This window comes from Chelmon rostratus, chromosome 6, assembly GCF_017976325.1.
Source record: "Chelmon rostratus isolate fCheRos1 chromosome 6, fCheRos1.pri, whole genome shotgun sequence".
Taxonomy (NCBI): domain Eukaryota; kingdom Metazoa; phylum Chordata; class Actinopteri; order Chaetodontiformes; family Chaetodontidae; genus Chelmon; species Chelmon rostratus.
The window spans coordinates 27,955,953-27,976,553 of NC_055663.1; the positions used below are offsets into that span (position 1 = coordinate 27,955,953).

At 46.5% G+C, this 20,601-nt stretch overlaps 1 protein-coding gene across 1 annotated transcript in view; it reads left to right on the plus strand.

Annotated features, from left to right (window-relative positions):
- Window positions 1-20,601, plus strand: part of LOC121607767 (ankyrin repeat domain-containing protein SOWAHC) — a 37,859-nt gene that overhangs the window by 8,438 nt on the left and 8,820 nt on the right. The window contains exons 4-7 of the mRNA XM_041938714.1: window positions 8,431-8,475; window positions 9,827-9,949; window positions 17,083-17,169; window positions 17,334-17,395. Coding sequence (XP_041794648.1) covers window positions 8,431-8,475; window positions 9,827-9,949; window positions 17,083-17,169; window positions 17,334-17,395 — 317 coding nt within the window. The remainder of the gene's footprint in view (window positions 1-8,430; window positions 8,476-9,826; window positions 9,950-17,082; window positions 17,170-17,333; window positions 17,396-20,601) is intronic.

Below are 20,601 nucleotides of genomic sequence, written 5' to 3' on the forward strand. Positions count from 1 at the left end.
ACTCTGTATGTAACAATGCTGTGTTAGTACTACTCACTGCGTTTTAATACTCTCTGATTTCATAGTATTTTATTATTACCCTAACCTTAACCCTAAACAAGACAAATCCCACGACGTGGCTCATGAATCCACCTGATCCTACAATGTGGCTCATGAATCCGCTCATGAATCCACCTGATCCTACGACGTGGTTCATGAAGCTACCTGATCCGACGACGTGACTCTTGAATCCACCTGATCCTATGATGTGGCTTGTGAATCCACCTGGTCCACGACGTAGTTCGTTAATCCACCTGATTCTATGATGTGGTTCGTGAATCCACCTGATCCTACGACATGACTCTTGAATCCACCTGATTCTATGATGTGGTTCGTGAATCCACCTGATCCTACGACATGACTCTTGAATCCACCTGATCCTATGATGTGGCTCGTGAATCCACCTGGTCAACGACATGGTTCGTGAATCCACCTGATCCTATGATGTGGCTCGTGAATCCACCTGATCCTATGATGTGGCTTGTGAATCCACCTGATCCTATGATGTGACTCTTAAATCCACCTGATCCACAATGTGGCTCAGGAATCCACCTGATCCTACGACGTGACTCTTGAATCCACCTGATCCTATGATGTGGCTCGTGAATCCACCTGATCCCACGCGGAGCTTCATCAGTCACAGCTTTTGTTTAATTTAGATCTCTTCGTCTCTGTGCTGCTCGACTGTGAATTAACCTCCGGGATCGATAACTTTAATCTTCGGTGAAGTCTGTTTTTCTCGTTAATGCTGCTAATGATCCTGATCAGAAGAGAACGGTGACATTGATTCAATGATCAAGAGTCTTTGCAGGCTGCTGATAAAACAAACCTGAGATTATTTAGTGCAATAAAAACTTTTTTCTTGTTAATCCCAGAGGGAAGGACGAACAATTAGAAGGATTCGCTCCTTTTCTCTTGATCTCATCTCCTCGTTTATTATGAAGCAAAGTGACAAAAACAATGACAACAGGACACGTTTGAGCTTTAATGGATGAAAATCTCAGCAGAAAAAGTCGTCTTTTCTCTCTTCTTCTTCTTCTCTTTTTGATGGTGTGCCCCCCCCCCCCCCTCCTCTGACCGGCCTCTGAAACCTCCTCCTCTCTTTCACTCTCATGTCTTAGAACTGATGGCTCTCTCTGCAGGATCTCACCGGCCGCCGCTTTGACGGAGCGACTCGTAAACGCCACCAATTAGGAGGCGACCGGCCGCAGAAGGGCCACTCCTAAACGGCGATGAGAGGTGGGAGGCTTTCCTCCCGCCTCTGGAGCTGTCAGAGGATCTGCAGGGGAGGAGGAGGAGGAGGAAGAGGAGGAAAGCCGAGCGGCCGTGTTTTGACAGGATGAATAGATGGAGGAGTGGAAGTGGCTGGGAAAGGCTTTGTTATGCTAACGGAGGCCACTTTGTTCGGGGGAGCTGGGGGAGAAACAGGAGCCCATTCATGTCTCCTCCACACAGAAGGAGCTGATTTTATTATCTGCTTCTTGTGAAGCTTCAGGACAGAGGGCTGAGGGTGAGGAGGAGAGGGGGAGGCACAGAGGGATCCACATTCTCCTGAGAGGACGACCACATGATGACCTGTCCTCTGAACGCTGCAGTCCTGCACCATAAAACCGAATTCAGACCCTTTCAGGAAGTGGTCTCCATCCGGTCTCAAACAAATTCTCTTGGTCTGGGGGGCTCGATTTGACGCAACTGCAAGGTGAACTCTGCAGGTGTGAGCTGAAGCTGTGGCAGCCGGCTGCGCTTTGCATGCTGGGAGGTCGCTGGCAGCCAACCAGCCAGGAATAGAGGTCTGACATGGACCAGTTCAACAAGGACGTTACCCTCTTGATATTTGCTTGATTTTTACTGTCTCATCCACCCCCAAACTCATCTGACCAATGAGAGGAGAGAACACTCTCACCTGGTCTTTAGTCCACCGACCAGAGCAGACAAACAAACCAACAGTCAGCTGGAGGGAAACGTGGTCGTACTATTCTGGTTCCTGCACTCTCTTTACTACTGACCTCTGCAGGGGGTCAACAACGAGTCCTGCATGCTGCAAGACGCTTAAACTCACCTCTCACTCACTACTTCCTGTTTGGACGAGTCGTCCTCAGAGGACGCTGCCGAGTGTTTTCCTGCATCGTCCTCTCTCAGCAGGGTCTCTGTCAGGTTGAAGGTGGTTTCTGTGAAGTCCTGGATCAGCAGCAGACTGCAGCTTTGCTCTGAACTCTCCACTGATCTGCATTAGAACGGTTCCTCCTTTCCGTCTCTGATGTTCCCTCTGACGAGTGTGTTCATCCTCATGAGCTGAAGAACATCACACTCAACTCGTTGTTCTTCATTCAGCTTGTTTCAACATTTAGCTCGCAGGCGCCTCTCAGCCGGATTAGCTTGTCCGTTAGCATTAGCTTGTGGCTCATTGTTTCATGTTGATCAAATAATGGATGATTGAATCTTTCACCGTGTGTGAACACACCTGTCCGTCTGCTGGATGCGAAGCACAGATCTTTCACCACAATCTGCTCATAGTTAGCTTCAGGCTGCGACACGTCATGGAGCCACTGTAGCAGGAAAGTCTTTTCTTCTTCTGTGGTTGAGTTTGGCGTTTCTTTGTAGGTGGTGGAATGTTACAGCAGCTGCTTAATGTCTGTTGTTTTTGGGACGTTGCTTCATTGGGTCAAAAGTGTTGATGTGTATGGTGAGAAATGTGTATTGATGACCAATGACAGCTGCTGCTGTCTTCTTCTTCTGTTGAGATTTAGGCGGTTGGCATCCATAAGTGTTGCATTACTGCCACCTGCTGGACTGTAACACCTGATAAAGTGCGTCTCGATCTGTGATTTCAGCATGAATTCAAATGGTAAAATTCATCTGCTAATCGGATCAGAAAACGACCTCCTGACCTTTCTAAATCTGTTGTCTGTATTTATATGAGATCATTCGGTAACCATGGTGACATGTCTGATTGTCAGTGCATGGCCATCATCAGGTCAACATGTTAATGTGTTCATGAGCAGATACGTGCAGAGCTGATGATGTTCCCATCAGCCTCAGCAGCACTTTGTATAATTAGCTGAAGTTAGCATGCTAACGCGCTAAACTAAGATAGCAAACATGGTAACATTATACCTGCTAAACATGAGCATGTTAGCATTGTCATTGTGAGCACGTTAGCATGCTAACCATAGCATCGTTTCAGCTCTAACTGCCCTGGATATTTACGTGAATGACAGAACATTTATCGACCTCTGAGGAGCGTTTGAGTTGTGACGCTAATGAACAAGATTTGCTGCAGAAGAAAAACTGAAACCTTCTTTACTTCACTGCTTTTTCAGCATTAATTAAACCTTGTGGAATAAAATCCGTCTGTAAACTCGTCCGATCCAATAAAATGAGAACTGTCCCACGTTAATGAACTGTGCATATACATGTATTATCATTTCAAACATAAACATCCAAATGCACAACACTGCTTTTGTTTACAACCCATTTCTGTTTTCTTACCTTTAATTCACCTCTGCAATGAGCCATAATCATTTAGTGAAACACCTCAGTGAGCGTTCGTGTTGTTAGATTGCTAATGAGGCAGATGAAGAGCAGCCTCCTCCTCCTCCTCCCTCCTGGGATTCATGTTGCCTCCTCACTAACAAACCGACGCCCGTCTGTGTGCTTCACACCGTCAGCAAACGTCCATCATAACACCAAGACTCTCTCACACACCGTCGTCCTGCTGTGCTGGGAGGACGGGACGAAGCATTATTACCCATGATGCTTAGTGTTTGTTTTCACCTGGTTTGCCTCAGAGGACTGTGTGTGTGTGTGTGTGTGTGGGTCAGGAAGTTTGAAGCAAGCACAATCTTTGAAGATGGCCTCACATTATTCTGAGTCACAGCGAGACCTCAAACCGAACTGTTTAAAAACTCAAACAGAAGCTTTCGAGGCCAAATTTCTGTAATCACGTTCATTGATCAGACACGTCGTCAGGAAACTCATTTATTCCCTTTTCAGCATTAAACCGACTCCAGAACGCAAGGATCCCGTTCACTGAACTCATCCTGCTTCACGCCGACGTTCATGTCAACCAGCAACAGTGAACGCAGCAGCTGTGTGCAGTTCAGAGCACGAGACAAAGTCATTGTCCTCACACTGTGCTCAGAAAACTGGGCCGTCCAGTTTAAAGCTGGTTAAAACACACACACACACACACACACACACACACACACACACACACACACAGTCTGTATATGTGTTTTACTGGTGAAACAGTTAAAAGCAGTTATTTCGTGTTCTTATGAGATGAGCTCATCCACAGACTGGGTGTCAGGTGTGTCGCAGCAGGATTCAAACAGCAGGCCGACTGACCGCTGAGGCGTTCGCTTACTTCCAGATTGCGACGGACTGTTTATATTTGGAGTCCAGCTGATCTGCTGCTGTGACAGAATACCTCAGACGCCTCGAGTGGAAGTCGGCAGCATTAAACATTAGAGCGTCTGTTCACCTGAACCCTTAATAGCTGAACAAGGTTTGTTAGCTTTCTATATGTGTGTGATGCGTTCGGAGACAAGTTTATTATCAGATATTTTAAATTCATTTCTTCCCCTCATCAGTTTACACTCAGGATTTTCTGCCCTGTTGAAACCAGCATTGACTAGTTTGGCTTCTGGTCTCGGTATCATGTCTGGAGGTGACCAGCGTCTCATCACCTGGACCACATGAAGGTGGTTGTCAGGCGTCTTTCTGCAGCAGGGACAGGAACAAAGACGCCTTAATGAAAACCTGGTCCAGAGCTTTCAGGACCTCAGCAACAACAGATGCAGTTGTAGATTAATCGATTAATCGTTCGGTTCATAAAATACTGAAAAATGTCCCAGGTGATGTCTTTAAATGTCTCATTTTGTCACTTTAAAATGAGATAAAACAGAGAAAAGCAGCAAATCTCCATGTTTGAGAGGCTGAAAACAGCATTTTCTGCTATTTTTCCATGAAAACTTAACAATTGGTCAATAATCAGAATAGTTGGAACCCAATCAAGCGTCTCTGAAAACATCTGTCCAACTTCAAGTGTCTCAGGTTTTTGTCTTTTTATTTGCAGAAATGTATAAAATCCTGTTTCCATGATGGCTGATTGAGAGCAGGCTGGAAAATGTTTTAGCATGAAGCTACAAACAGACGTGGGTCCAAAAATGACCACTGACGTCATTTCAAAGAGACACTCACAGGAACTGAAAAGCACGGACATGGTCCAGATCAGAGCGCCCCCCACAGTTCAGGGGTTAACACATTGAACATAAACCACAACGTCCTGGTTCCAGGTGAGACTTGGTTTTCAATACACATCCACCAACTCAGTCAGCAGCATTAAATACACAACAAGAGGTCCAGACCTCTTCAGTCCAGTTCTCCTCAGTCCAGTCCTCCTCAGTTCAGGTCTCTCCAGTCCAGGTCTCTTCTGTTCAGACCTCTTCAGTTCAGGTCTCTCCAGTCCAGGTCTCTTCTGTTCAGACCTCTTCAGACCTCTTCTGTCCAGGTCTCTTCAGTTCAGACCTCTCTAGTTCAGGTCTCTTCTGTTAACGTCTCTTCAGTTAAGGTCTCTTCAGTTCAGACCTCTTTAGTTCAGACCTCTTCTGTTCAGGTCTCTTCTGTTCAGACCTCTTCAGTTCAGACCTCTCCAGTTCAGGTCTCTTCTGTTCAGGTCTCTTTAGTTCAGGTCTCTTCAGTCCAGACCTCTTCGGTTCAGGTCTCTTCAGTCCAGACCTCTTCTGTCCAGGTCCCCTTGGTTCAAGTCTCTTGGTTCAGGTCTCCTTGGTTTCAGGTCTCCTTGGTTCAGGTCTCTTCTGTCCAGGTCTGTTCTGTCCAGGTCTGTTCTGTTCAGGTCTCTTCAGTTCAGGTCTCTTTGGTCCAGACCTCTTCAGTTCAGGTCTCTTTGGTTCAGGTCTCCTTGGTTCAAGTCTCTTGGTTCAGGGCTCCTTAGTTTCAGGTCTCTTTGGTTCAGGGCTCCTTGGTTTCAGGTCTCTTTGGTTCAGGTCTCCTTGGTTCAGGTCTCCTTGGTTTCAGGTCTCTTTGGTTCAGGTCTCCTTGGTTCAGGTCTCCTTGGTCAGGTCTCTTTGGTTCAGGTCTCCTTGGTTCAGGTCTCTTTGGTTCAGTCCTTACTGAGACTCTAAGATGTTCACATTACTGCACTGCAGTTTTCTGCTGTGGACTGAAATCACACAACAAGCTTGAAAGGAAGGAATCAGTGAGACAATGACTGGAAAAGGAAACATGAAACAGATTTATTCATGTTTCCTGTGCAGAAAATGAAAGAATGAATCAGATAATGGAACGATGCTCATTAACCAGCTGACAGAGGACCTTTCCAATCTGCCACACTGACAATAGACGGTAAATAAAGATGTCGGGTTGCGAGATGAAAGCGGCCTCGTCCTCTCTGAAGTGTGTTTGACTGAGCCTTTGAGACTTGTAACAGTCTTTTTAGGGATTTAATGGATTCGTTAGATTTTATCCTTTACTGCTCCTTCTGGGAGGTTCACTCTCAGTCTGCGGGAATCTTATATAACGACTCGCTCTGCAAACAATTACACAACAAGAGCTATATTATCTGAAGATGATTATGAATGCATGTCTGGAGTCCTCCTGAACACACACTGTATGAGTCAACACACAGGAGGAAATATGTCCCAGCTCATCTCATTTCATTAGACAAGTTGATTTTCAGTTTCAGCCAGGACCAGGACCAGGACCAGGACTGACTGATTATTAGGGCCAGTGATAACTGGAGATCTGGAGAATAAAGTCAGAACATTTCCAGAAATGGTTGTACTATTTTGAGTAAAATAATGAGGAGAAAAGTTGCAGTATTTAAAGAATAAATGTGTAATTATTCAAGTAAAAACAAGTGAATATTTTGAAAAAGGGAGAAGAAAAATATCACAACACTGAGAGGAGAAATGTAATAATCTGAGACGAAGTTCGGATAGAATAAAGTAGTTTGCTTTGAGAGCAAAATGTCGGACGTTATTCTTGGAATAGATTGATTTGATTAGATTTGCACATATCAGTAAATTTTGAAAAGAGGGGGGCTCACTTGGGGGGCAGGAATTACATCAGGGTGGTCTTGGTCTCCCTGGTCCCCCTTTGGCAGCACCCCTGGTTGCACTGACTTATTGGACACATACATCACAGTAACCTCTACGATGGCTGGAACTGCTTCTCTTTGCTCTGATGTCAGATGGTTGTGATGATGATGATGCTGGTGATGATGATGGCGATGATGATGATGATGCTGGTGCTGCTGATGATGATGCTGGTCATGATGTAGATGATGATGTTGATTATGCTGATGATGCTGGTGATGATGTTGATGATGCTGATGATGATGATGCTGGTGATGCTGGTGATAATGATGATGATGATGATGATCTTGAATCTTGGATCTTGAATGATGATGATGATGATGATGATGATGCTGATGATGATGCTGGTCATGATGTGGATGATGATGTTGATGATGCTGATGATGTTGATGATGCTGGTGATAATGATGATGATGATGATAATGATGCTGCTGCTGATGATGATGATCAGTTACTTCTGTTGACTCTTCATGTCCTGAAACCTCTCAGCAAACACCTGAAGGAGTTTTCAGTCAGCAGAGGAAGTACGTCCCAGCTCATCTCATTTCATTAGACAAGTTGATTTTCAGTTTCAGCCAGGACCAGGACCAGGACCAGGACCAGGACCAGTGATAACTGGAGATCTGGAGAATAAAGTCAGAATATTTCCAGAAATGGTTGTACTATTTTGAGTAAAATGATGGAAATATATTGAGGAGAAAAGTTGCAGCAGCAGATTCAGGTGTCAGAGAAGCTTCTGTTCCTGCAGAGTAGGAACATGCTTAGCGTTTCCTCTTTAGCTTTAATTTCCCATGTGACAGCAGAGAGCTGAGAAGCTGCTGGAGACCTCTTCTGAGAGGTTCATGTCCACCATGAAGGTCTGATCACACAAACAGGTTTAAGCGTCTTAGCTGTTAACTCGCTCAGCACAAACCTGCCCGCAGAGCAGCATGTGGTCTGTGGAAGCTGCTTGTCGAGCTTCAAACTCCACTGAAGAGCGTTAACTTTATCCAAACACATTTGTCCTGCAGCTCGTCCAGGTTAGCGTGTTTGTAGCTGCAATGACACTGGAGATTAGCTTCTTCATCACTGTGAGCTAACATAGACACACAGTTTGTCTTTTACTGCAACAGAAAATTAATCATTTGTCCATTTGTCTTGGAAAGACACTCTGCAGCTACTTTTGTTTTGTTGACAGCTGCTGACATGACGTACAGTCATCAAAACGCAGACTGAACATAGACCGGCATTTGTTGTTTTTGTTGTTGTTGATGTTGTTGTTGTTGTTTTGCAGAGTGAAGATGATGATAACAGAAGTGTGACTGCCTCCTCCGTCATGGTGAGTTCATGAGAAATGAAAACGTGTAAACCACAAACGCCACTTGTTTATTGTCTGTGTGTGTTAGTGTGGTTTGTGTGTGTGCGTTTGTGTGTGTGTGTTAGTGTGGTTTGTGTTTGTGTGTGTGTGTGTCTTAGTCTAGTTTGTGTGTGTGAGGGAGCCTGTGTGTGTATATGTTTGTGTGTGTGTGTTAGTGTGGTTTTTGTGTGTGTGTGTGTGTTAGTGTGGTTTTTGTGTGTGAGCCTGTGTGTGTGTGTGTGTGTGAGCCCGCTTGTGTGTGTGAGTGCGTGTGTGTATGTGTGTGTGTGAGCCTGTGTGTGTGTGTATTTGTGTGTGTGTGTGTGTGTGCGCACGCATAATTTTCTGTTTATCAACTAGTTCTAGTTCTAGTTCTAGTTCTAGACTTTTGCTGCCTGATCTTTTCAGGGAAGTGGGTGAAATGTGAAAATGAGCAGAGTGACAACATCTAATATATAAACCTGTAAATGAAACGAGAGCTGTGAAGGTTTGTTTCTCTGTGAAGTGAAGTGAAGCTCGGTGCTGAGAGCCGCTCTTCCTCTCAGGCTGCGTTCAGGTGCGGCACCGTTAGCTGTTAGCAGCGTGTTTGTGCTGTTGTTTTCGCGTCTGTGCGAGGACGCTGCGCCGCCGTGTCCGTCCTCACTGTTCCTGCCTCTCTCAGCTCTGTGTGTGTCGTCAGGCTGAAGGACAGCCTCCCTCTGTGACCGGTCCACACTGTGTAATTAACATGGAGGTATCAGGTAAACAGTGAGGACGGCCCGGCAGGCCTCTGATTAAAGGCCTGGGTGGTGCTTCACAGCGCCCTGCTGGCCAATAAACACCACTAATGGCATCAGGACCCCCGCCCTGCAGCACGGCAGCCCCCACCACGTCTAGAGGACAACGAGGACGCCGGTTTGTGTTGGAAAATACCAAAACATGAGAGAGAATATTGAAGGAATTTGCCTCTGAAAGTCTATTTTTGAGTATGAAATCCTCACAGTATGTAGACCTGGAACGTGGATCTAAATGGTCTGCGGTTCCTCTTCCCAGCAGATGGGAGCTGCAGACTGGATCCACAGCAGCACCTGCTGACCCAGAGTCATGTGACAACCTGCTGAAACTACACACATACACTACACAATAATTCATGATTTGTGTGTTTGGTGGCATATTTAGTGATTTATTGTTGTTATTGTTTGGAACACACTGAACATAGACTGAGGATAAAGGTTGATCTCTGTCATATATCTCAGGTGAACTGAGGATCAGGTGATGAAGTGATGATGAACACCTGTATTCCTGCTGGTTTCGTCATGATCTTTGCGATTAAAGATGAACTGGTCCCCCCCAGTCTCTGTTCCACAGGGTGCAGCTGGATCCTCTGGAGAAGGACTGGCTGAGGAGCTCAGCTCTGGGGAACATGGCCGCTCAGCGTCAGCTGCTGTCTCAGGACTCCGGCCTCGTGTTGAAAAAGGTGAATCCAAACCACCAACGAAGATCAAATCAGTCGTCATCGATATCCCTTCATAAAGGCTGGATGACAACTCAGGAGGAAGAGGAAGAGAGGGAGGAGGAGGAGGAGGAGGACAGGGAGGAGGAGGAGAGGGAGGGAGGAGGAAGAGATGAGGAAGAGGAAGAGAGGGAGGAGGAAGAGAGGGAGGAAGAGGAAGAGAGGGAGGAGAAGGAAGACGGAGGAGGAGGAAGAGAGGGAAGAGGAGGAAGACAGGCAGGAGGAGGAGAGGGAGGAGGAGGAAGACGGAGGAAGAAGAGGAAAAGAAAGATAGGGAGCAAGAGGAAGGACGAAGATAGGGAGGAGAGGGAAGACGGAGGAGGAGGAAGAGAAGGAGGTGGAAGAGAGGGAGGAAGAGGAAGAGAGGGAGGAGAAGAAAGACGGAGGAGGAGGAAGACAGGGAGGAGGAGGAAGAGGAAAAGTAAGATAGGGTGGAAGAGGAAGAGAGGAAGGAGGAAGAGGGGGAGGAAGAGAGGGAGGAGGAAGAGAGGGAGGAAGAGGAAGAGAGGCAGGAGAAGGAAGACAGGGAGGAGGAGGAGGAAGAGGAAAGGGAAGATAGAGATGGAGGAACAGGAAGAGAAGGAGGAGGAAGAGAGGGAGGAAGAGGAAGAGAGGGAGGAGGAGGAGGAGGAAGAGGAAGAGGGGGATTCCAAACTGAGTTAATTAAGCTTCTTTCTCTTTGCTCAAATATCTGTTGTTCTTGTTTTCTGCCCTCGTCAGGATTTCATCACTGTAAGTATGCAGACACACACACACACACACACACACACACACACACACACACACACACTGCAGCACCAAACGCTGAAAATAGTCCCAACAGATGCTCGATTTCATGTTTTTTTTTTATTAAAAACTGCAGCAAGCAGCACTTTGAGGAGATTAATGAACCTTTTTAACATGAAACCTAATATTTGTGGGGGGGTTTAAAGAGGTTCAGCAGGAACCAATGAGCTGAGAGCCACAGACAGGAAGTCCGACAGTAATGAGAGACAGACCAACATGTTTTGTTTCTGTTTTTTCATGGAATTTGTTTACAATAATAGAAATATAAAATACTGTGTGTGCTGTAATACAGCCTTATTATTAAAATGAGGTTCAGTGAAGTGCTGAAAAAACTTTATTAATTTTAAATTTAAGGTCCAAATTATTTGTGAGAGTGTTGATGATTACTACAGTTTTCTTCCTCATTTTTAATCCCCATTGACCCTTCATCACTAAACCTACTGATCACATGATCAGAGGTGAAGAAGACCCCTTTCATCACAAGGTAAATGTGAGTGAGCAGAGGGCCAACCTGTGCAGGAACCTGCAGGAACGACCTTTAGGAACATTATAACACTGTTTGTGCTTCATTCTAACCTGAAGTGTTCGGTGCTGCAGATTCAATGTGGTGCTGAACACTCTGAGAGGATCCAGTGGACCCGAGCTGTTGAAATTCTCTCTGTGTCTCTGTTTCTAACTCTTTCCTGCCTCCCGCTGACGACCTCGTGTCATGCAAACGTTGCTGTACACAAAGGGGGTAAGTTGTCTTTTCCTTTTCTTAACACCAGTCATCTGAACACAGACACGTTCCACAGCACACCTTCATCTTCTTCTTCAATTAGCTGAGCGCTGATACAGCGCAGCCTCACCTCTGTCTCGCCGTCTTCAGGACTGTTTGAAACAGTCGGATTTTTCGGACGTCTGCCGGCTCCTTGAAGCGAGGAGGGGGGGATGGGGGGTGTTAATGCAAAATGCAGTTCATGTAAATGGATTCACACGGACGTCCAATTTTCTGGCATGTTTGTGTACACAAGCAACAGAAAGGCAGCATTGCTTTGCGAGGCGTGTAGTCGTCCCTTCAAACAGGCTGACAGCTCTGTGCAGCCGGACGCCGGACGCGATGCTAAACGCCGTCCTACATACACAAAGACCTCCTCAGACGCTGCACCCCTGTTTTTATCATCGCTCCTGTTTCCCTTCTCCAGGCGTCTGCCGTCAGGTTAATATCAGGAGCGGGGATGGATTACTGAACGGTACTACCAGGCCCCTTTGGCCCCTGGGCCCCCGGCCCCCCTGAGCCTGGTAGAGTCTCTGTTTGAAGTGACTGGTAATAGATCTACTGACCGCACAGAGACACAAAATAGCAACAAAGATACACACAACATCCACAAAAACACAAAAAACAACCACAATGAGCTGCAAGACGATCACATGAAATGACTCCAGAGAGATACAAACCATCACCATCGCGTCTTTTCTGCTTGTTTTGTCTCTCTGTAGTCATTGTTTGTCTCAGGTGTGTTGTTTCCATGCCGGGGGGATGGGGCCTTTTGCATGTCTGTGCCATCGGGCCCGTTGTCTCATAATCCGTCGACGATTAGCGGTCGGACGCTGCGGCAGGATGTAGAATTCATGCTCATTAGGGACCGGTGTGATTTTCGCGGCCCAGCAGCCCAGACAATGGGGATGTGTAATGATATTGTAATTACATGGTAATTAATATTTGAGCAAACAGTCGGCCTGTAGGGATGCTGCCCGGCTCCACACCAGATGGGAAGGACTGATCATCACACAATCAGCCAGAAGATCTTTCATTGGCTCAAACGTTTCAGTCCACCGTCTCCTCTCCAGCCGTGTCTGCTTTCCCTTCAACACCTGATTTCACAGCTTTGTGGTGAGAGTCTGGAAATTAGTCAACGGGGAGATGAAGCACGATTCTCCTAATTTTAGGCAGCTCACCCAGTCAGGAAGCTGACAAATGTGTACACAGCGTTTGCAGATCGATCTTTGATTTCCTCTCTGAGCTGCGTCTCCTCCAGTCCCAGCATATGTTCTTCAGATTCATTGTTAAGTCAAAGTGTGATTCTGCAGCCATGAAAAGAGACGGCGTTTCAAACCGGCACATATGGTCGAACTGTTGCGGGCTGGCTTTGAAAACTCGCCGCCGATGCCAGAAGTAGAATTTCACACAGCATTATGGGACTCTAAGCTTGCTATTCAAGCGCCTTTGCAGAAGGACCCCTCCATATGGCCTCGCCTAATGCGCCGCCTCACTGTTGTGTACGCCTCCCCCCTCCTCCTCCCATTAGCTGCATGGACCTCCCCATGCAGAAATAACAACATCAATGGTCTAACCCTCGCGCCACTTGAGAGTATTACACTCCTTTTCATGCTTCACTTGATCAAAACGGAAGGAGTGAAATTTCCGCCTTTTTGATGTGCTCTTTCCCCGCCGCTCTCAGACGAGCAGCGCTAGCTCGCTCTGCCCGTCACTCCTCAACCACCAAAGGGCCAACAGATGCCCGGCGCACGGAGGCCGCCTGTTGGCGGGCAGCATCCGGTTTGTGCCGGGTCACCGTCGCTGCTCCCGTGTCTGTTAGAAGACGGGGGATTCGACTGTTCGACGCAGGCCGGAGCTTCCTGCTGAGGCAGATGGGCGTCAATCGTGTTTGCAAACGTGTTGCAGCGCTCGAGGCTCGCTCTTGTTCCCGCTGCCTTCTGGTCGCCGTTTGTGGGCAGCGGTTAAAGGCTCATAACACCGATTTCACATGTTTGACCTCATTTACAACAAATCACGACTACGTGACGTTCCTGCCGACTCTTCTGCAGATATTTAAACTGTTTGATGGATGTTTTGTACGTAGCAGGCAGCCATTGAGCTCCACCCACGTCACTTGTGATGAGATGCACGTCAGTGTCTTTGCCAACTGTGCAGAGAAGAGTGTGCAGACCCCTCCCCTCAAGTCTCAACAGCATGTTGTGCTCAGCTGCACATCAAGCAAGCTGATTGGTCGATCCAACAGGATGTTTTTCCTGTTGTTTCTGTGTATTGTCCTGCATCAGCCATCTATCATAAATATGACACACACACACACACACACACACATATATGTATATTTATGTCATGTTTTGTGCCCCCCTCACTACACAAACCTCCACATGAGGGATTAAATTCTGGCGTCCTCAGTTTTCTGCTTATTAAAGAAGTCTGAACAACGTGGTCGGGTATCACTCGCAGCTCCTAATAGCAGTGCTGTCAGTGAAGGTGTGTGTGTGTGTGTGCGGCCCAGGTCGAGGCACAAACAATCTCACCGAGTGTCGGAAGAGGCCGGCGGGCGAGGCGGGGTTCAGTTAGCACCTTCTAATGAAAAGCATCGCCCCCCTCCCCCCCTCCGGGCTCAGCGGTCAGCCTGCATCAGCACGCTAACACAGAGACGGCGCCAAAATAAACCTCCACTAACCATCCTGCACGCGACCACAGGTTTCCTCCCTCCCTCCCCCCGATGGTTTTCACGCTCTCGGTTGTTGGCTGAATGGGGAACATCAGTGCAGCGAAATTAAACGGGCGGAAAACAGCAGAAAACAACGTTCCATTTGTTTGATCCGGTTTACAGCAGCAACATGAGACGAGGAGACGGAGGAGGACGGGCTGCTCCTGCTGGAGGAGGAGGAGGGACATCACGGCTCATCTTCATCAGGGAGGAGGAACTCGGTCCAGCCTGGACAGAAATTCTCTGACAGAAAACAAGATGTCTCTGCAGAAACTGATAAAAACACATTTTAACAATGAAAATGGTCAGATGCTACGTCACCTGCATAATGAAGGATATCTCGCCTCCATCACTGCAGCTAACAGCTGATGAAGGGCCTTTATTTTGAAGGATATCAGGCCTATAATATTTGAGAAATATGTCCTTGTTGTGTTTTTTCCTTGCGTGTAGGAAAGGTTGAAGTCTGTTAAAGGAGTAAAAGCAGTTGAAGTGGAGGAGAAGTGAAGGTTGCAGCCATCATCACTGTGTGAGCCTGAACAAGTGCAGAATGCAGCACTGATAGAAAACTGTCAGTCACTCAGTCTGCGCTGGTGTGTCGATGAATCCTGCATCATGTTTGCACATAGAAAACTCTGCTGAGCTTTGTGTGTTATTTGCTTCTGCAGAGTGAAGCTCCACATGAGTTGGTGCTTTTTCCTGGACTGAGAATTTTTTCTGCTGGATATTTGCACGTTAGCAGAAAAAGTAATGGATGGAAAACATTCTTCTCTCGAGAGTAAAACCTGCTGCTGGCTCAGACTGAGCTGCACGGATCTGGTCCGAGACTCGGACTTATGATGGTTTTAGTGCTGAACCTGCAGCTGTTACTGTTGCTGTGTTTACAGCTGCTGTCAGATAATAAGAGACAGTGCAGTGCATGCTGGGCTGATCAGGTGTGGGTTTGCACACCTGATCAGCAGTAAAAAGGGCGGAGTGATGCCCGACTAGGCTGGAGCGCCGCTCAAACTCTCCACCCAGGACAAAGTTACAGTAACAGTCAGTGTTTTCAGTCTCTGCTTGTGAAGCGGGCTCTGATGTGAGTGCTCGCAGGCGTGGAGAAGCTGGTTGCTATGGTTCCCTGCGTCCTGAAAGGAGGCCATCTTAATCTCAACAAGACAGATTACAGCGGGCTGATGTTTGCTCGCACTGACTCCAGTTCAGATGTGGACAGAAAGTGTGAATGGATGAATGTGTGAGAAGAAGCTGAGGTCAGAGGACGAGTCAGGAAGACGTCATTAAAGCTAATATTAGTGAAACTTTCTTCAGTCACTAGTGATTGTGTTGATTAGTGTGTAATGTGTAATTCTGCACTTGTTTCCTGTTGACAGAAAGTTTAATGTCTCATTTTATTTTGCTGCTTCTCTTCAATCTCTCGGAAACATCAAGTTTGTAAGTTCACGAGTTTGACTGTTTGTCGCTTGTAGATCAGAAGTTCTAGTGTCGGCCTGTTAGCATTAGCCAGCGTAGCCTCAGTCTCCTCTCCCTCAACAGCTTCAGTGTTTTCTGCTTCCTTCTGCTTCATATCTGAAAGTGCTGTGAACCAGGAATTATTCCGCCCCGATCAGGTTTTTGTCCCGGCCCTCAGGACCATAGGGGCCCCTGAATGACCCTTAATTTATTTTACTTTACATTCACATATTTCTTTTTAATTAAATCATTGCCTGATGAATTCAATATTATTTTCTACTCAACATATACTTAAAAACTTTAACATATTAAATATTTCAAATATATATATTCCTTTTTTTGCACAACACCCATAACCCCCACCTTAGCAGAGAACTCTGGCGCACTTTAGGCTACGCTACATACGTGGGGCCCTATGATGGTCTCTTGTCCCCGGGCCCCAGCAAGTCTGTTGACAGCCCTGGCTCTGCCTCATTGGAAAGTCTGCGTTTAACTCCCTAAAAAGGAGGTGCAAAACGCCAAACCTTTGCGTTAATGAACTCGTCGTATCGGCTCGTCCTCCAAACACCGACGCTCGTACAGACTGATGGGACACATTAACAGTGTGAGCAGTGACATGTTTTAATACAACACAATGCAGATGGGATAACTGTCCTTGAATGTGGCTCTTTAGCAGAGAATTAACTCCCATTGAATTAAAGCTCGTATTATCACCGAGCAGCGTGTGTGTGTGTGTGTGTGTGTCTGCAGCTCGCAGCCAAATCTGTTTAAACTAATTAACCATGAATTCACTTCAAAGCAGGACTTTATTCAAATGAGCCAACTTTCTCTCCTCTGAGCGTGAAGCAGGTCTGAAGACTGTGAGAAAGAAAGTTCTCAGCTGTTTGAACATCTGGATGAGCTGTGAGATATCACATATCTGCACGCACAGATGTTTGACCCACAGACTCACTGATGAGGCCCATCGGTAGTGAAATAATCTGCTCCTGATAATCGATTCATCGCGTCGGTGATTTTCTTTTATGTCATATTTTGAAATTGTTTTGTTTTTATGTGAAACTGATCTGAATTTTTTTAGCTTTTCTGTTACCAGTCCAGTAGAAAATAGCCTAGAACACCAGTCGAAGACAGGCCCACAGTAACCATGTGGAGAACCTGCAGGGTTCTGGTGTCTTTTGATCCCCAGCAGTCAGAATCAGTGTGAGTGCTGCTGGCTTGATCCACCTGAATATTTTGCACAGAGATGCTTACAGATGAATCTATGTGGGATTTTTTTAAACCTATATTTATCTTTATATAGAGGCCATTTACTGTGTGTGTGTGTGTGTGTGTGTTACTCATGCTAACCTGCTGGTGGAGTGTGTAAACTGTGTGTGTGTGTGTGTGTGTTTTCAGACGGCTCTTCACTGGGCAGCCAAGCAGGGCCGTCAGGAGGCGGTGGACATGATGCTTCGCTCCGGAGCCGACGTCAACGCCAGATCGGTGAGCTGAGTGTGTGAGTGTGTGTGTGTGTGTGTGTGTGTGTGTGTGTGAGACAGAACCCGTCATGCACTTTAATAACTTCAGCTGGACCTTCGCTGCATAAACAAACACAGCCAACCATCCTCAGCTCCTCAACACAGTTTTCCTATAAAATCCCTTTAAAGGAGCACTTCAGCGTTTTCGTCAGTCGCGTGTCGACGCCCACTTCGGACTCCGTGGAGATGAGGTCAGCCAGAGCGTGAATTCAAAATGTAGTCATGGTTACTGAATTCATCTAAAACTGATCTAGAACGAGAAACTGAATGAACTGAAGCTGCAGGTTGTTAAATCAGTTTAATCTTCAGCTCTGTGAAGCTCTGTGACGTGTGCAGGTGAAATGCATCCTGGGAGTCGTAGTTGTTTCAGGTTTTATGTCCACAGCCCTCGTGGAGGTTTGACTTTTCAGAGACCGAGGGTTTGTCTCTGAGCAAAGTCCAGAATGAAGCGAAGACGAGTAACGAACACGAGTGTGAGAAACAGATAAATAAAGACAAAATAGTTTCCAGCTGAAAAATTACTTCAAAAATAAATGTTTAATGTTTTTACACAGAGGTGTTTGATCTTTGCACAAAACAACAGATTAACAGCCGAACACGGGAAATATGACAGTGGAAAAGTCTGTCTGATCCAGGAGGATGAGGAAGGTCCTGTTCATAATATAACAACACACACACACACACACACACACACACACCCTCTGAAGCCTGTAGGGGCCGTTTGATTATCCAATCATATCACTGCTGCTCTCATTTAACCCTGAGGTTACGCACAGTGGACCCCCCCGCGAGGCCTTTCCCCTCCAATTACTCCATCAGCCTCTCAGGTTCACGGCGTTAACGTCCGCCGGCCAGCGGCTGCAGACACAGCGAACAGCAGCACAGTCCACAGTCCACCAGAGTCCACCAGAGTCCTCCTGCTGCTGGAGCTGCTTCAGCACAGAGCGACACGTCCACACTGGTCTTTAGCCTCAGTATCAGCATGATTTCAGGGGTGGCCATATCTGTCCAACCATTGTCTGTCCAACTGTCTGTTCGTCCAACTGTCTGTCTGTCCAACTGTCTGTCTGTCTGTCTGTCCGTCCATTTGTCTGTCTGTCTGTCCATCTGTCTGTCAGTCCAACTGTCTGTCTGTCCGACTGTCTGTCTGTCCATCTGTCTGTCAGTCCAACTGTCTGTCTGTCCGACTGTCTGTCTGTCCATCTGTCTGTCTGTCCAACTGTCTGTCTGTCCGTCTGTCCAACTGTCTGTCCGTCCAACTGTCTGTCTGTCCGTCCATCCAACTGTCTGTCTGTCCAACTGTCTGTCTGTCCATCCAACTGTCTGTCCATCCAACTGTCTGTCCGTCCAACTGTCTGTCTGTCCGTCCATCCAACTGTCTGTCTGTCCAACTGTCTGTCTGTCCGACTGTCTGTCTGTCCATCTGTCTGTCAGTCCAACTGTCTGTCTGTCCGACTGTCTGTCTGTCCATCTGTCTGTCTGTCCAACTGTCTGTCTGTCCGTCTGTCCAACTGTCTGTCCGTCCAACTGTCTGTCTGTCCGTCCATCCAACTGTCTGTCTGTCCAACTGTCTGTCTGTCCATCCAACTGTCTGTCCATCCAACTGTCTGTCTGTCCGTCCGTCCAACTGTCTGTCTGTCCAACTGTCTGTCTGTCCGTCCAACTGCTCATCTAGCGCCACCATCAGGTCAACATGTTAATGTGTTCAACAGCTGCAGAACTGATGACGTTCCCATCAGCCTGAGCTGGACTTTGTGTTTACTTTTAGCATGCTAACTTGCTAAACTAAGATTGTGAACATGGTAAACATTATACCTGCTAAACATCAGCATGATAGCATCATCATTGTGAGTATGTTAGTGTGCTGATGTTAGCATTTAGCTAAAAGCACCATGTCTCAGTAGTCTATAGCCTCACAGAGCTGCTAGCATGGCTGTAGACTCACTAGTATCTAATTGACCAACGTTTGTGCTAATTTGTGGATTTGTGGAGGTTAAGCAAAGCTCAACTTCAGTGAAATTTGACCTGCAAGTTTGCACCACCGACCAATAGCAAACCAGACTGAGACCTTTGAGTGGATCGATGGAGAGTCCAAAACGGAGGATGCTATCGTAGCTTGTTAGCTTCGTGTCACCATCCAGAGTTACTGAAGCTCATCTCTCAGACCTTAAAGAGCAGACAGGAGGACATCATGCTAATACAGCTCTTAATAAACTGTGGACACTTATCGTCCTGTTAGCGATCAAGCTAAGCTAAGGAGCTAATGAGTTTATTAGCTAGCTCTAGCTTATTTCCCTCTTCAATAACTTTTCACTGAATGAAATGATGAACAAATGTCGGGTGCAACAGAACATTACAGAGGAAAATACTGTGCTAGCGTGTTAGCTCACCAGGTAGCCTACAGCTCGGTTGAGAAAACAGTTCTGTGAGTTGTTCTCGTCTCCGCATCCCAGAGACAAAGACGCACAGATGAGTTTCATTCTGCTGCTTTACTGTCGGAGCTTCAGCAGCTCTGAGATCCTTCAGTCATTCATTCATTCAGACATCAGTTCAGGCGTTTTAGTTCTTTCTCTTTTTGCTTTCACAGCCAATAAAATGGAGTGAAAATATGCTTTTAGACACACACACACACACACACACAGTGTGCAGTGGATTGATTCGAAAGGGGCAATGTTGTGATTACTTAATGGCTTCCCAGACAGCCGTGGGCCTGGAGAATTCAATTTAGCATCTGCCTCTCTAAGTGTTAATCTCCTCTCCTCCCCGGCTGCCTCGCTGCTTATGATGTGCACACAGGAGATAATGTTTAAGCCCCACCAGAGCAAAGCAAAGCAGACAAGTCACTTATTGGCTCCATAATTACATAATTAACTTTTTGTCTCTAATCGTTAAGGAGGTAATGGCTCTGATAAAAAGACCCTCAGCTCGAGCAGCCAGCAAATCAAAAATCAATAATCCATAGAACGGCATTAAGAGGAGTGAAACAGCTCAGGTTTCAGTGATTGGTTTGGATTCACTGGAGGGGGTTTTCAATGCTTTTGTAATGGATTTTCCCCGAGTCGGTGGGTTTCTCTCCATCTCAGGCTTTAAATACTCACCTGGAGTTGAATATTACTTTTTTAGAATTAAAACACAGAAGAAAAGTGTGTGCAGCCGGAGGCTTCAGTTGTATTTCACCAAGGTTAGGACTCAGTGGCGCACGGGACGGATCTCAATCTCGCTGCAAACGACACGTTTTGTTCAGCTTTAAGGTTTAATAACCTTCCTCGGTTTCAAAAAATTATAAGTTTGTGTGAATCTGAAATAAACTCACTCCCTGCTGCTCTGGAACATGAACCCGATCTGCTGCAGAGGAAAAACTCAAACGGCTCCTTTTAGAGTCAGTGTTTGTCCGCTT